General features: G+C 38.2%; 1 protein-coding gene across 12 annotated transcripts in view; it reads right to left on the reverse strand.

The window, feature by feature from the left end:
- The window catches only part of LOC124223065 (uncharacterized), a 313,561-nt gene that overhangs the window by 72,108 nt on the left and 227,380 nt on the right, over window positions 1–14,073 (reverse strand). For all 12 annotated transcript variants that reach the window (XM_046634704.1, XM_046634702.1, XM_046634703.1 and 9 more), the window contains 4 exons: window positions 13,148–13,283; window positions 8,708–9,663; window positions 751–845; window positions 33–151 (listed from right to left, as the gene is read on the reverse strand). In XM_046634704.1, the coding sequence (XP_046490660.1) occupies window positions 33–151; window positions 751–845; window positions 8,708–9,663; window positions 13,148–13,220 (1,243 nt within the window). In that variant the 5' untranslated portion in view covers window positions 13,221–13,283. The remainder of the gene's footprint in view (window positions 1–32; window positions 152–750; window positions 846–8,707; window positions 9,664–13,147; window positions 13,284–14,073) is intronic.

Below are 14,073 nucleotides of genomic sequence, written 5' to 3' on the forward strand. Positions count from 1 at the left end.
AGGAAGATATGCTCATCAATGTTCGTACTTACCAGTTACAATCAAGTTTATTTTTTTTATCCTAGGTGGATGCGTCGCGACTTGACATTCGTAAAGACCAGAATCCCTGAGCGATGCGTACTGTATTTGCAGCCTCCAGTTACTGGGATACCTGGAATTGAAACTTGTTGTAATCGCAACAGAAGTGTAAACTTCCAAGTCGCTTCTGTCCGCGCAAATTCGCTCAGCAGAATGAATATATGTGGTGGAACTTCGCAGTGCGGTGCTAATCCAGGGCGGATGAAATTGACGATAATTGAATTAAGCCAAGCTTGAATGCTTTGGTGACATTCCATACATTATACAAATGGTGAATTCTCTTACAACTTAGTGTAAAACACATCAACAAAAGCGTTTGCTTTCCGAATCTACAATAGGACAACGTGCAGTTACAATTTACGGTAGTTTCTCATGCATCACGTTTGTCTTGACACAAGCAGAGTAATTTTTCAAGTGGTGAACTCCAACGAATTTTGATGGGTTCTGGATACGACAATTTGTACTCATTTCATGAAAAATTTGAATGTTACAGTAGTTCGTATCAACATAGCTTCGTGTGTAATAACACTTTTTCGATATCATGACAAAAAACACGATAGCAAACATTCATTCCATTTTGGATAAGTATCAATTGAGTACTGCACAATAAGCTCAGGAGGAAGGAAATAGTTTCGAAGAAATTACAGCACCGGAGAAATATGATCACCTTACCGAAAACTGAGGCTGACTCGCTGATCGGCGCTGTAAACCTGCCTGGCGACTGTTAGAAGGTGAATCGAATCCTTGATGTGCTGCACCCAGGTCACCTGTAATCACATCAATTGGTAAAAAGAAATGAGAGTCATTGGCGCCCAAGATAAAGTGACGATACAGATAACTCGATAATGCACCAGGGGTAATTGCCTTCTGCAATGTGGGCGACTCTCTGCTGCGTTGCACTGAAGTGACCATTACAGAGTTTGGTTATTAGATAATGGAGACTGTTAAGCGATATGGTTGCCTAATGGACACCACAACGCCCTGCAGGGAGACATAGGATGTTACCATGAAGCGTTTGCGGTATACAGAACATCGGCCTCTTTCTATGCAGAATTTATATTGATGCACATGAAAAACGATTCGAAATATCATGCAACATGTTTTGGAATGAATTATACTTCAATAAATTACCGTGAATTCCAGCACGTTAAAAACTGAAGGTACTGTATCGATTCATATCCGTTCTGCCGTTTGTTCGAAATTCAGGAAATGCGTAACCGGAAGTAGGAGAAGTTTCAAAAGATTTGTGACACGTCTTTATCGAATTCTTAACGAATCAGCAGACGTTTGTTTAAATATGTCCTGACAATACTCTGTAATTAATGGTATTTTGAAGGATTGTTGAAGAAATCAAAAATTCGACATTCTGCAACCATTGACGACTACTGTAGAACAATTTTTGTGCTTAAATCAGAATTTCAATCTCAGATAGCGTTAGATTGACAACAGGTTGTATTAGATATAAATCAAATAATGCTAGAGTGTCATCGAAAAATATTCTACAAAAGTCCAAGCCGCATATATCTTACGATTCATTCAAATCGCTTATAATAACCTGCAATCATAGTCAACCAAATGTGATCCACAAAGTTACTAATCCATCTCAAATTTCACAAAGTCAACTCTACTTCTCAAAGGTTTCAAAACTTGGAATCAGCTATGGATTGAACGAGCTGTCACTCGGCTATTAATGCAGGCTTAACCAGCATCCAATTACGAACTGTCAAATTAGCTTTCGACAAAGTTTCTCTCTTCATTAATTATTCATCAAAGTCATGATTTACCCTCATAACCATACGATATTCATAGCCATCTCCAATCGTGATTTACTTCTAGAACGTCTCTCTTCAAGTGACGTCTATACGTTTGGACCAATTGGGAATCATAAATTCAATTCAAAACTCGTGATGTACATTTTTAGTGAAAGATAGAAATGAATATTCGTACTTTAAAAATGTACAATTTTTTAATCCTTGTAATTACTTTTTAAACAAACGCAATAATTGAAGTCAGCAGTGAGATGCATGTTCGTGTTTCCAAAATTGGTAGGGAACGTTCTAATACAAACTACAAATTTCTCATTAGCATAAAATGTGCTAAGATCGCAGTGCGCAGAATAAAGTGGATCAGTGACAGTGTCTGAAATGAGAGATTTTTACTACGAAATGCACGTGTGAATTCCTTGATGACAATAAACAGGAACGCCAAGCTTCTTCTGCAAGCTTTTTCATTTTTATGTGTATGAAAATTCACGCGATTTATATGGAATATGGAAGCACTTGGAAACGTGTCGTTTTCTGCCTCATCTCTCTCATCTTTCTGCTTTATCTCAGAGAGCTCGAAATTTCGCACTCTGGACTATAGCGTGCGTGTCTTGAAGAAAATGTACTGAACAAATGAAAAGGTTGCTAGAAAGTGTATCCCAATTGTTACTCTCTATTTTTCTTGCATCGTTCATTTTCAATGAAATATTATTGGCTTTGGAAATCCGGAACGGATTCATAAAACCAGATGATAAAGGCATTGAGCCATATGAAAATGTTAAAAAACTACGTATCACAATTCGACGTGCTGAGCCATAATTCTGTCTCACACTTTATAATATTATAATTCTACTAGTCCAATGCTACATCGACGTGAACTATAGCTATATAATAAGACCTCGAAATATGGGAAACGAAGTTTCAATTACCTTGGTCAATTTGGTTGAGGAATTTCATTCGCTATCGAAAATGAGACTTTTTCACCTTCATGACCTTTGATCATTGATCGGTAGACTACTTCAATCATGTGTACCGACGTATTGAGTTTCTATTGCATTGTGATCTATTTTCATCAAGCTGCCGCAGACAAAGACTATGTAGATATCCTCTTACACTGCAGGCTCAACGTTATTACGCCAAGATACTTCGGGATATTTACTTACATCAGTGGGCGAATAAGAGACATTAGAGTTTAACTATTCAGGTAACATACTGCAGTAAATCAATTTCTCATTTCTACACCCTGAAACAAGCTATACTTTTTTCAATTGATTACGGTTTCGTATAATAATATCTTGAATATTCTTATCTCAATTCCGTAATTCGTCTGTTAGTGATACAAAATATTTCACCGGAACTGGAATAACGGAAGTTTTTGTAACGTTGATAAGGGTTCTACAGAATCATTTGCTGAAACGATACGCGAAAATAGAAACGTAACGAAGCAAGTATCTGTTAGAATGGTTCAAAAAACGAACTCAGGAAAGGGAACTGCTTTGTCTGTTACAAAATTATTGATTTGTCGTGAATATTTACTAACGAATCAAGTAAAAGTGTAAGATACGTTGGAAAGCAAATATGACGGAAAAGTCGGTGCTCTGCATCCAATTGGAAATAATTTATGAAAACTGTTGTGATTTATTCGTATGGAATTACAAGTAATACCACTATACGGATCTTAAATGAACAAACGCAAGGGGGAATGTCTTCAGCGTTGATCATGGTCGAGGGGTGAGTCAATGAAATACGAGAATGTGTGAAAAATCTCGGTGATTGAGTAGCTAGACGTGGGCGAGACATTATTTTGGCTCAAGATATGATGGATCTTTTCAACAGTCCAAGAAAGACTTGAAACCCGAATAGTTCTTGATGCGTGAAGAGGATGTCGAGAACATCGACATTCTATTATCCCGCCCAGACTTTACTATTGCAGTTATAGGTATGAAAAAAAAAAAAAAAAATATCCGCCTGAACAATAAAATGTTGAGATGAAATCAATAGAGACATATGAAACCAACAACTAAATTTGCAAATGCAAATTGAAAATACTTTGATCCCGAAAAGATTCGTCTGCTGTTCCAAATATATGTAAGTACACTTTCTTCACGTGATGTTCGATGTAAGTGCTTATAGAACGGTTTTAATAGCCGAATGCTCCAGGTACATTTGATTGGAAATACGCATTTTATGATACGCAGGACGATGTTTTAGGCAATGGATACATGATAAACAAAACTGAAACCAGGTGGAAGCACTTTTACTCGTATCGCTGAATTTCGTGATACTCATGGTCGGAATTTTGTGTCAATGATAGGATTATTGCGACTGGTGCTGACGCGTTACTGTCACGATGAAGCCATGTAATGAACGGTTTCGTCTACCAGTTTCCCAGAGGGAACGAGTCAAACTTGACCATTTCGTCCTTCAGCAAACATTGAACGGGATATAAAAGAGGCGGTGTTGTGTTTGGAAGGCTGGCAGCAGTTAGGTAAGATATTATTGGTTTCCGATAATCGAACGAGGAGGACACGACGCGACGCCCCGAAAAGGATGTTATCAAGGACCTCTAACAAAAAATGAAGCAACCTCCAAGGTACCTAAAACCATAAAATGAAAAATAAATGCCAAAAATTATATATTAGTAATCGCTCCACCAGGTCTTGCGATGGTCAATTAAATGGCTGATGTAGCATCTCTCCTTGTACCAAATTCTCGTAGGTTTAGACGAATCTTCAACGTATAAGTAAAGGTTACTTTATGAACGTAACAATTCGTGGCAGCGGTGGGATGCACATACATGTATTTGAAACGTAGCAAGGAAATTCAAGGTCATGTAGTACTCCTACCTTTACCGACCGAGCAAAATCACTCTTTTTCTTCCCATGCTAAATGAACAAAGAAACGGAAAGGGTCCAAATTTTGACGGTGCATATTTAATATAGAAAGAAAATGGGTGAGTTCATTCGGTCGGTAAAGGTAGGAATACTACATGACCTTAAGATGAAAGCCACAAATTTTTCATTGGCATAAGATGTGCTAGGATCACGGTACGCAAAACGAACTTTGCATTGGAATACTTCGCATGTCATGTACCATCACTCTTTGTATCAAATTGCCGTGGGTTTGAAACAAATGCTCAACCGATTGACGATAACGACGTGGATCGATCATTTTACCAATATTCAGCTTTCAGTTTTCCATGCGGTTATAATACCTCACCGAAGATTCAAAAAAATATTCAAACCTCGTTTCAGAGTTATATCGACACACAACTTTTGAGTTATTGGAGGTAATATATTGATGCGTATATAATTTGTCGTGAATTTGAAGCATCGACAACCGCTATTCTCTTTCTATTCATCTCTTGACGTCCATTGATATGAGATTACGTTTGATCGATTTACACGTGAGCTTCTAATAGAAGCAGATTTGCCTTTGAAAATTCCCGACAGAAAATTTTATAGCGAATTCAGCCTGTATGGCTGTTGCCTTGTATTTCAGGATTGTTTGCCATTCAATCGCGGTACTACGAAGTAAAGTATGGTGAGTGGAAATGATTTTTTTAAATTGAAATATTGCATCTTCACGATTACGTGACGATAAGCACTAAAACTCTTCGATTCCGACGCCGAAACCAATCATACGGACTAACGATAAGCCGTCATCTGTTTCAATAAAATTCTATTTTTGCTGAAACTCCGAGCGGTTTCATGGAATTAAAACGAGTTTCATTTTATATGCATACTCCACTGGTCATCGGAGAGTATGAGTGATTTCTATGTATTGCATATTCTCCGGTTACACGGTTACAGGAATGGACCATAGCCATGATGCATCTGCGATTTTCGACAAGCAATTCAAATTTCAATCAAATTGAGCGATATATACTGGAGGATAAACTTCCGATAAGAATTTATATCACGTTCTAGTTATCGAGGTGAGGTTTAAGTCAAACAGTGTACGGGATGGTGAAGATACGTCGAAATGTTTACCATTTCCGTAAACATTATAATTTCCCGTATACAACTAGATACATATTTATTTATGTATATTTACGCGCGCGAGTTTGCGTGGGTACGTATATATATATATATATATATATACTTGTATAAATATGTGCATACAAATGTGTGGAGAGGCAGGATGCCGTGTCGGAAACTGTAACTATACATTGGTTAGTCGTTTCAAGGATTAAAATACTCGTGCAGAAAAATTGGTTGTATTGTTAGCTGGTGAGTGAGTTCAACTATTACTAAAGTGTTCACATCTGAAAGATACGATAAGAATAATAAAACCAGAAGATTTCACCAACATATATAGATACAAGTTCATCGACCATCCGAATTTCTGACCTTATGATTAATTGCACATCAAGAAGATTTTGAGCTTCCTTTTTACTCGATTGAGATACTTAAGACTGTCAGTTAAACTCACAATCGGCTGAAAATTTTCATATCAACGAGGTAAGTACCGTATTAATATTCAGACCCACCTATTTGATTTTATCAGAGATTTTAATCGGCACTGCAATACCGAAATTATACTCTTCGGAATTACCAGTGATCAGGGGTGAGAATTTTATGGTATCTTCAAGCGAGGCTAAGGCTAGCAGTCAAAATTAACAGCGAAACGTTCTATGTTCATTCGAATAAAGTAGTGACGTACGAAAATCGAAATTTTGTGAAATATTTTGAACCTCCAACACTTTTATAGAATTATGAAGATAAAACTGAAGTGTATTTTTCTATCTACGAAAAGCTTAAATACGCTTCGCTGCTAACTCTGGCGTGGCAGGTAGATTCAGCTTCATTATACATGAAGGTACCGGAGATGAATTTGCTGCACTCTCAATGACTTTAGTCATCACTTGACACAATGACTCAGCTCATTATCGCACGCGTGGGTAAGATCACGTTGTTTTCAACAGCTGGTGGTTTCGTGTTAATAACAACGAGATTCAGCCATTTTAATGCTGTTCAACAGATTTTCCTTGCTAAGCCTGCTTTCAGTATCGAAATCGATAGACGTATCGAAGATATATATGTTTTCTGCGTCCTATCATATTCTACGAATATTATTCAAAAACTATGCAGAGTGTTTTCGCGTACACGCCGAAACATGTTGGGTTGCCTACCACTGAAGGGAACAAATATCGGTAAAATAGACTTACGAGTCATAATCACTTTAGTCAAGTCAAATCGTATAATCACTTTAACGTGACTCTGGAACACGATCACTGACCACTTCAACATACGTTAGAAAACATCGAAACAACTACTTACCCAAAACCACACGATTTGACAATACGGGCAGTTTCAGCTCACTCGCAAAGACTTTGAACCCACTACTTACCGATAACTTGGTAGGTCTTCATTACCAATATTTGTTCCCCTCAGTGATAGACAACCGAACATACTGCGGTGTTTACTCGGAAACACCCTGTACGAATATGTACCACGTAGACACACAACTTGTTTATGTAACGTGAAGTATACTGTGAATGTGCCACGTGTTATTATATTATGAAACCGCAGCAACGTTGCAACGTGGTAAAGAAGTGGAGTCTTTCTAAGAAGTTGAAAAAGTTTTTCAGACAGTTGATATAACATCCTAAATAGGTAATTTAGACGTTACTACGACATTCTCGACAAATTTTTTAGCATGTCAGGTTCTTTGGTAGAAATGTTACATAGCTAATATAGTTAATACAGGATAAGTCTGCCAATATTTTCACATTTCGCCAAAATCTGCCTGCATTTTGACAACTGAGTTTATACTTTTGCGAGATGCTTCTTAAACTGCGTGAAAACAGACGAATTTCAGTAAAATATACCGTGAATTGCGTCAATGTAAGTGGATCAATCCGATGTTAAATTAACCATATAAAATTTTCTCGAATTAATACGATAATTAGGATTCGTAAGGTTACAGCTATGGAAATATATGATTTTGAGTACTTTTTAAAGAACAGTTGTTACATCTTGATTATATTAATTGCGTCATATTTAGTGGTGAAAGTTACATTCCCAATATGATCTCATTCATCAATTACAGCATTTCTCAAGGAGGTGACCAGTTGGCGATTACGGTAAATTTTACAAATTACCATAGAATGATTGCAACAGATTGGGTATTTCAAATAAATGCTACTCAATGCGACAAATATTACATTAGTTAGGTATAAAAAATGTGCGATAAATTCATTAGGAACTCGAATCGTGAAAATCAAGTAAAAACTTCGCTCCTATCGAACTGAATAGTCCACGAACCTATCGCATCACGCAAAAGTAGCATTGCACATAGACCATAAGATACACTGATTCAAACACATTTGGATCAAATAAAAATCAATGACTGCTATCCACAAGAAAGAATTCGTCTGCAAGTATGCTCGTAGACGGATAAAAAATATCTATGGCCGCGTATAAATCATTGATAGGTAACAGCAATGATGGCTCTCTGACCACATTTAAGATATCTACGTCTGAGGCGGCAAAAGCCTATTATAGACGAGGTCATAAGTGTAATAGAATTTTCGACAACGAATAGCTTTCCGTGATGTCCGTTATTGTCATTATCATTATTATCATTACACATGCTATGGACGGAAAAAATTATCATGAGAATGTAGACACTACATTCAAGACATCTACATTACAGCACTTTGTACCGTTATTGTTATGCTGTTTTATGAAAGCACCTTGTATTCGTAAAAATACTGTACGTGATGGAGGGAAATGGTAGTCATTTTTGTATTCGTCATACTCGAAAAACTTGGTATTTACCAGAAAAATCCCGTGAAGCTGAAATAAAATATTTTTTTCGCAGACCTGTATAATTTGAATAGTAGTTAAAAAGAATCTCACCGTTTTGTCGTGCAGCATGCCAATTTTACAGTCGAGAAGCACCGTTGAGCCGATTCTGGCAGTGATATTTGTGTCCCCAGGTCCGTCCTCGAAATACGGTCCATATTTTCCCATGGCACTGGCCATCCACGGTATGGTTGGAAAAGTAAACTTTCGTGGATTAGCGTGAGTGCTGAGATCATGAAAATTGTCAGAGTCAATGACGGCCTCAGTAGTCATCGAGGACTTAATTTCGTAGAATGCCTTCGCAGACTTTGGGATGATCTGGTTTTTCTGCTGCCCCGAATGGTCACCGCTCTTTCCCTTGGGATTAATCCCCTCAAAAACTATCTTCGAGTAGGACCCTTTGGACCCCGAAGTCCGTCCGATCTCCTCGGAATCCGCGAGTGGTTTTTTAATCTCCGTACCAAAATCGGAGACACTTTTGCGTTCGCCACCTGCGGGATTTCTTTCATTCGTGCCCCTGGATCCCGGGATTTGAAAGGATATCGCCCTCACGTTTTCGGGCAGCAGAACTGTATCGAGACTTGGAGACGCAGTCCATTCTGTGTTAACCTCCAAGACGGAGAAGGAAACACCGGAGTTGTTTGCTGGTTCGGAAAATCCTCGATTCTCCGAGTCTAAGTCGCTCGGATCACCGGCAAGAATTTCATTCTGCTGATCCCGCGACAGTCCGGAATATTCCTGGTGGTCAAAATCGCGCGTGATCAAGTCCAGAGAAAGTTTAGTCGCTCCTGCATCCGTCGCTGAATTATCTATCACGGAATCAGTGCCGGGGGACAACGTTGAAAGGATGAATTCGTCGCTCATCGACGTTTCCGAGCTCGAATCCTGTACCTTGAAATATTCCTCAAAGTCGGTTTCGATGGTTGAGAAGCCGGTCGGCCCGTATTTTTCATCCGTTTTCTCGTTCGTTGAGTGACCGATGTCCCCAGGGACCTCACCAGTTCCCAACTCTGAAGCAAAAATGAAAGACCTGGTAAACAACTATCATTCCAGCCTTAGGAAGAATCCTTACAACGTTTTTCGATCGATGGCAGACTATTCTTTGGATTGATGTTCCACTTACGAAAGATCGTCTGTCAATTTCAAGAAGGTAACGAGTTATGGCGACGTGCGGAAAAGAGAGAGACAAGAAACACACAAAAGCAAACCCATACTTGCTTCGGCAAGAATCTCGCTAAAGATAAAAAAGAAAGATGCGATATCACAGTTAGTGAAATAATTGAACACGTTTTTTTTACACGTTCGACATTATCATACTCAGAACAAGAAACTCACTGACATTGATTCATAATGGATTCGAACCAAGCACCTTAATCCTTGATTAACTTGAAAAAACTTCATCCAACTCATAGAAATGGGTCATTACTCATTATTTGGGACTTTTTCAGGCACTGTTTGAAATAAATTCGTAAGACCGGTAAAAGTGTCTTCAATTTGAATTCACGTTATGCTCTATGAAGAAAGAAATTCTTATCAAGCGCAGAGAGTCTAGGAAGTTTGACATTGATTTATCTAACACTGTACAACTGATGTTTCACTCTACTGTATTCGAGCTTTGGACAAAATATAATAAGGACTTAACCACGTCGTGGATTTTGTGACGAGTTCGTTTATGAGCTTAAGCATTTATAAGCTCACTTCCGTTGACATCGGCTTAAGTAGCTTAAGTGGCTCCCATTTTACTCCCTCAATTCTCTGCTTGCGGTAAACCAAGCATTTATTCAAATTCCGTTGTGAGAAATTGCACACGTCGACCATTACCCCTTTCGGTTGAAAGCCATTATCAGTACGTCACGAAATAAAAAGCCTCTGTGAACCACAATATTATATTTGTTTATAACCGGTTGTGAACGACTGATAAAATCCGCATGTTCTATCATCTATGTCAGTACGATGTACAGGGTGTTTCCGAGTAAATGAGGCAGTATTTAGGCTGCCTACCGCTAAGGGGAATGAATACCGGTAACACAGACTTACCGAGTTATCGGTAATTGGAACGTTTAAAGTCCTTACGAGAAATACAGACAGAATATCGGTAATACACACCTACCGAGTTATCGGCAGTTGGCAAATTTAAAGTCATCACGAGTCAGCTGAAACGGCCCGTGTTGCCAAATTGTGTGGATTTGGCCAAGCAGTTGTTCCGTTGTTTTCAATTTATACCGAAGCGTTCGGTGACCGCGTTCCAGAGTCACGTTAAAGTGATTATCCGACTTGACTTGACTAAAGTGATTATGACTCGGTAGATCTGTTTTACCGATATTTGTTTTCCTCAGTGGTAGGCAACCCAACATCTTTCTGCGCTTACTCGGAAGACCCTGTATGTATAATTGTAAGGCTGCAGTTACAGGTAAGGAATTGATAATTGCAGTCCGAAGGGGCACACCCAACTTTTTGCCATTCCTGACAATTTATAGTACCAAAAAAATGGCTCAACAAATTGAGTAGAATCTTGAAAGTATTTTATGTAAAGTCTGTCGCTAAACCTTACCTAAGAAAATGAAACTTTGATTTTCACCACCCACCCATTGAACCATAATTCTGTTTTTCTTACAGAAAATTCGTGATACATGTATACACGAGAAAAAAATTACAAATAAGTTGACATTCAAAAGCAAGGACAACCTTGTCCCAGCAAGCCGCACACACTTAGAATTTACGATGCTTTTGTTGAGTTCATCAGGTGGCATAATTCATGAGCTCGTGTGCTGTTCACGGGCTTAGTTCCCTTCCTGAAGGCAATATTCCTGCCTCATATCCTCAAGAAGGTAGTTTTCAGGTCGGGATAAAATGTTTGCTCATTGTGTTTATTGGCTTAGATTTTGGGAAACTGGGAGCTCGTTTAGTTAATGAAGGATTAAGCCTGCCCTAGCGAAAGACTAAGCCGTTTATACGGGGCAATAGGTAGCCGTCGTCGATTGCGCCGCGGGTAAGGATCTGGACCAATATCACCGCGAGAAGACCGAATTGACTTTCGTCGCCGAGACATATATTAGAACCAGAGTCACGCGACGCGAGACTGGACTGAAGGAAACGAGAAGAAACAGAAACCGTGGAACAAAATTACTCGGCAAAGTAGAAGAGAAAAAAGTGTTCCGAGTATTTTGAATCACATTCGACTAGCTTCGGTGATAAAACCACGAATGAAAGTGAATTGGTAAATTGCCCGTCGCTAGCAGGTGGCCTCTTTTCACCACAGGCAAAATCATAAACTTGAGGAAATGTTCTCTTAAGGGCAAAAGGGAGACCATTTCCCTCGAGGTTGTGCCTAACGATTACCGAATGGTTTGGCTATTGACCAAGTTTTGCAAGTTTGTTGATTTCGAAAGTTTCGACAGTAGTTTGTTAGCATCAATTTTATAAACAATCTTCTAGGGTCCGTCTGTCTCTATGTTTCATTCCGTGCACTAAGAAATTTCAATAATTCCAGATAATTAACCTAACCTAACCTAACTTAACTTTAGGATTGCCAAATGGTTTGGCCATTCACCAAGTTTTGCAAGTTCATTGATATCGAAAGTTGCAATGGCAGTTTGTTAGTATCATTTTTGTAAACAATCTTTCAGGGTCCGTTTGTGTTTCTGTGTTTCGCTTTGTGCATAAGGAAGTCTCAAGGAGAAACCTGACACCTCAATGATTCCGAATGATTAAATCAGGAAGTTGTCGCAAGATCTTTTGGCAGAAGTTTTAGTGTTTTGAGTTATTAGGCATGAAGTCTCTCGAGAGTTTCAATTGGATACTAATAAGAGTAACTATCCAAGAAGATGAAAGCAGTTGTTTTAAAGAATTTTTATTGAACGAATTAGTAATCAAGCGCATCGATGTTTTTTTGCAACTTTTTGAAAATTACAACATAATTTTTCAATTACAGATAACAAAACCTATTTGGCTTTTCAGAGAAATGCTGAAAAGCTATTTAGTCATAGATGATCATAATCATATCCTAAACATAATTGTTATTTGAAAGATCAATTTTATCGACCGAGGATTTTTCGTCTGCTGTCGGTAAAGGATTTTGAAAAAAAAACCGTGAACTGATCGTTCGAAAAGTAAAGTATTTCTCTTAAAGATTAACCACGAAAAAAATGACGTACAGATAATGGAAATGAAAAAAAAAAATCATTCATAGAACAAATAGCGATGAATAACTCAGTCTTCCTACAAGGACTCCTTCTTTTCATTGTACATTTTTCATTCTTCTAAACAAGTTTTTTCGCATCTGTACTATTTAAAAAAGAGAGCCGTCGTCTTGTGAGTAATTTATTGCAAGCTACGTCTCAACTCAGCGGTGGAATCTTTTTATTTTGAATAAATAATCGTTCTCTTACTTCCATTAAAGAAAGATCCCAGACCGTTAAAAAAATCCGAGAAATAAAAAGAGGGTATAAAAGAAAGAAACGGCTCGGAAATGAATATTTTAATTAAAGGTATTACCTGACGCGACCGTCGTCATAGCGGTCAAAATGACGAAAACGTCTAAGACTCGAAGAGCTGTGCTTGGCCACATCTCCGCGCCTTAACGTTCCGCGCTCAGCCCTCAGGAGGTCCTTCTGTCCCGTTCATCTTGACCCTGAAACAATAAACTTTTATTACTTAAGGATCAACGACTACTACGAGTGTTTCCCGAAGTTGGAGTTCATTAAGGGGGCAGATCGATTTTTGGTTTTTTTGCATTTTTGTACACTTTCATCCCTCCTCTGAATGGGTACGTGCCGATTTGGGTACTAAAAAAGTTTTTGGGGGTCGAAAACTTTTCATTTGTACGACTTTAAACCCATTTTTCTTCACTTTTGATTTGTCAAACTTTTCTAATAATTTCTTGAAATTTCTGTAACTGCCCCCACAATGTTGTGTTTTTTTTTTTTTTCGTCTTTTTTGACATATTAAAATAACATCCTTTCAACAAATTACGGTGCTATCCTTTGTTTTTAATCAATTCTCATTAATTTCCGTACCAATAATCATTTTGCTACCTGATTTCGCCATTTCACTGATGATTTTCCGTGAAGTAACGAACCTGGCCTGAATGGACCAGGTTTTGCAGAAATCGGTACTAAATTCGACACACATTTTGTACGATGGGAGCTAGCGGGGCTTGTCGTTTCACTCAAGGACAGATAAATATTGTGCCTCGGTATGTTATTCTATGGAAATATCGACACGACTTGAAAATATTTCTGTTAAAACCTTCTACTGGCTAAGTACATTTCTATGTTTCAACTTTATTGTTTTGCATCCACGATGAACTATTTTTGAAAACGACCGAGCTCGGATAACGAAGTTATCTGAATTGAGTCGCCTTGCTACAGGTTATGATGCAGTGGTTTAATTTATCGTAACTGCAACTGTCTGTCAAGAAA

The sequence above is a fragment of the Neodiprion pinetum genome, chromosome 7, assembly GCF_021155775.2.
Source record: "Neodiprion pinetum isolate iyNeoPine1 chromosome 7, iyNeoPine1.2, whole genome shotgun sequence".
Taxonomy (NCBI): domain Eukaryota; kingdom Metazoa; phylum Arthropoda; class Insecta; order Hymenoptera; family Diprionidae; genus Neodiprion; species Neodiprion pinetum.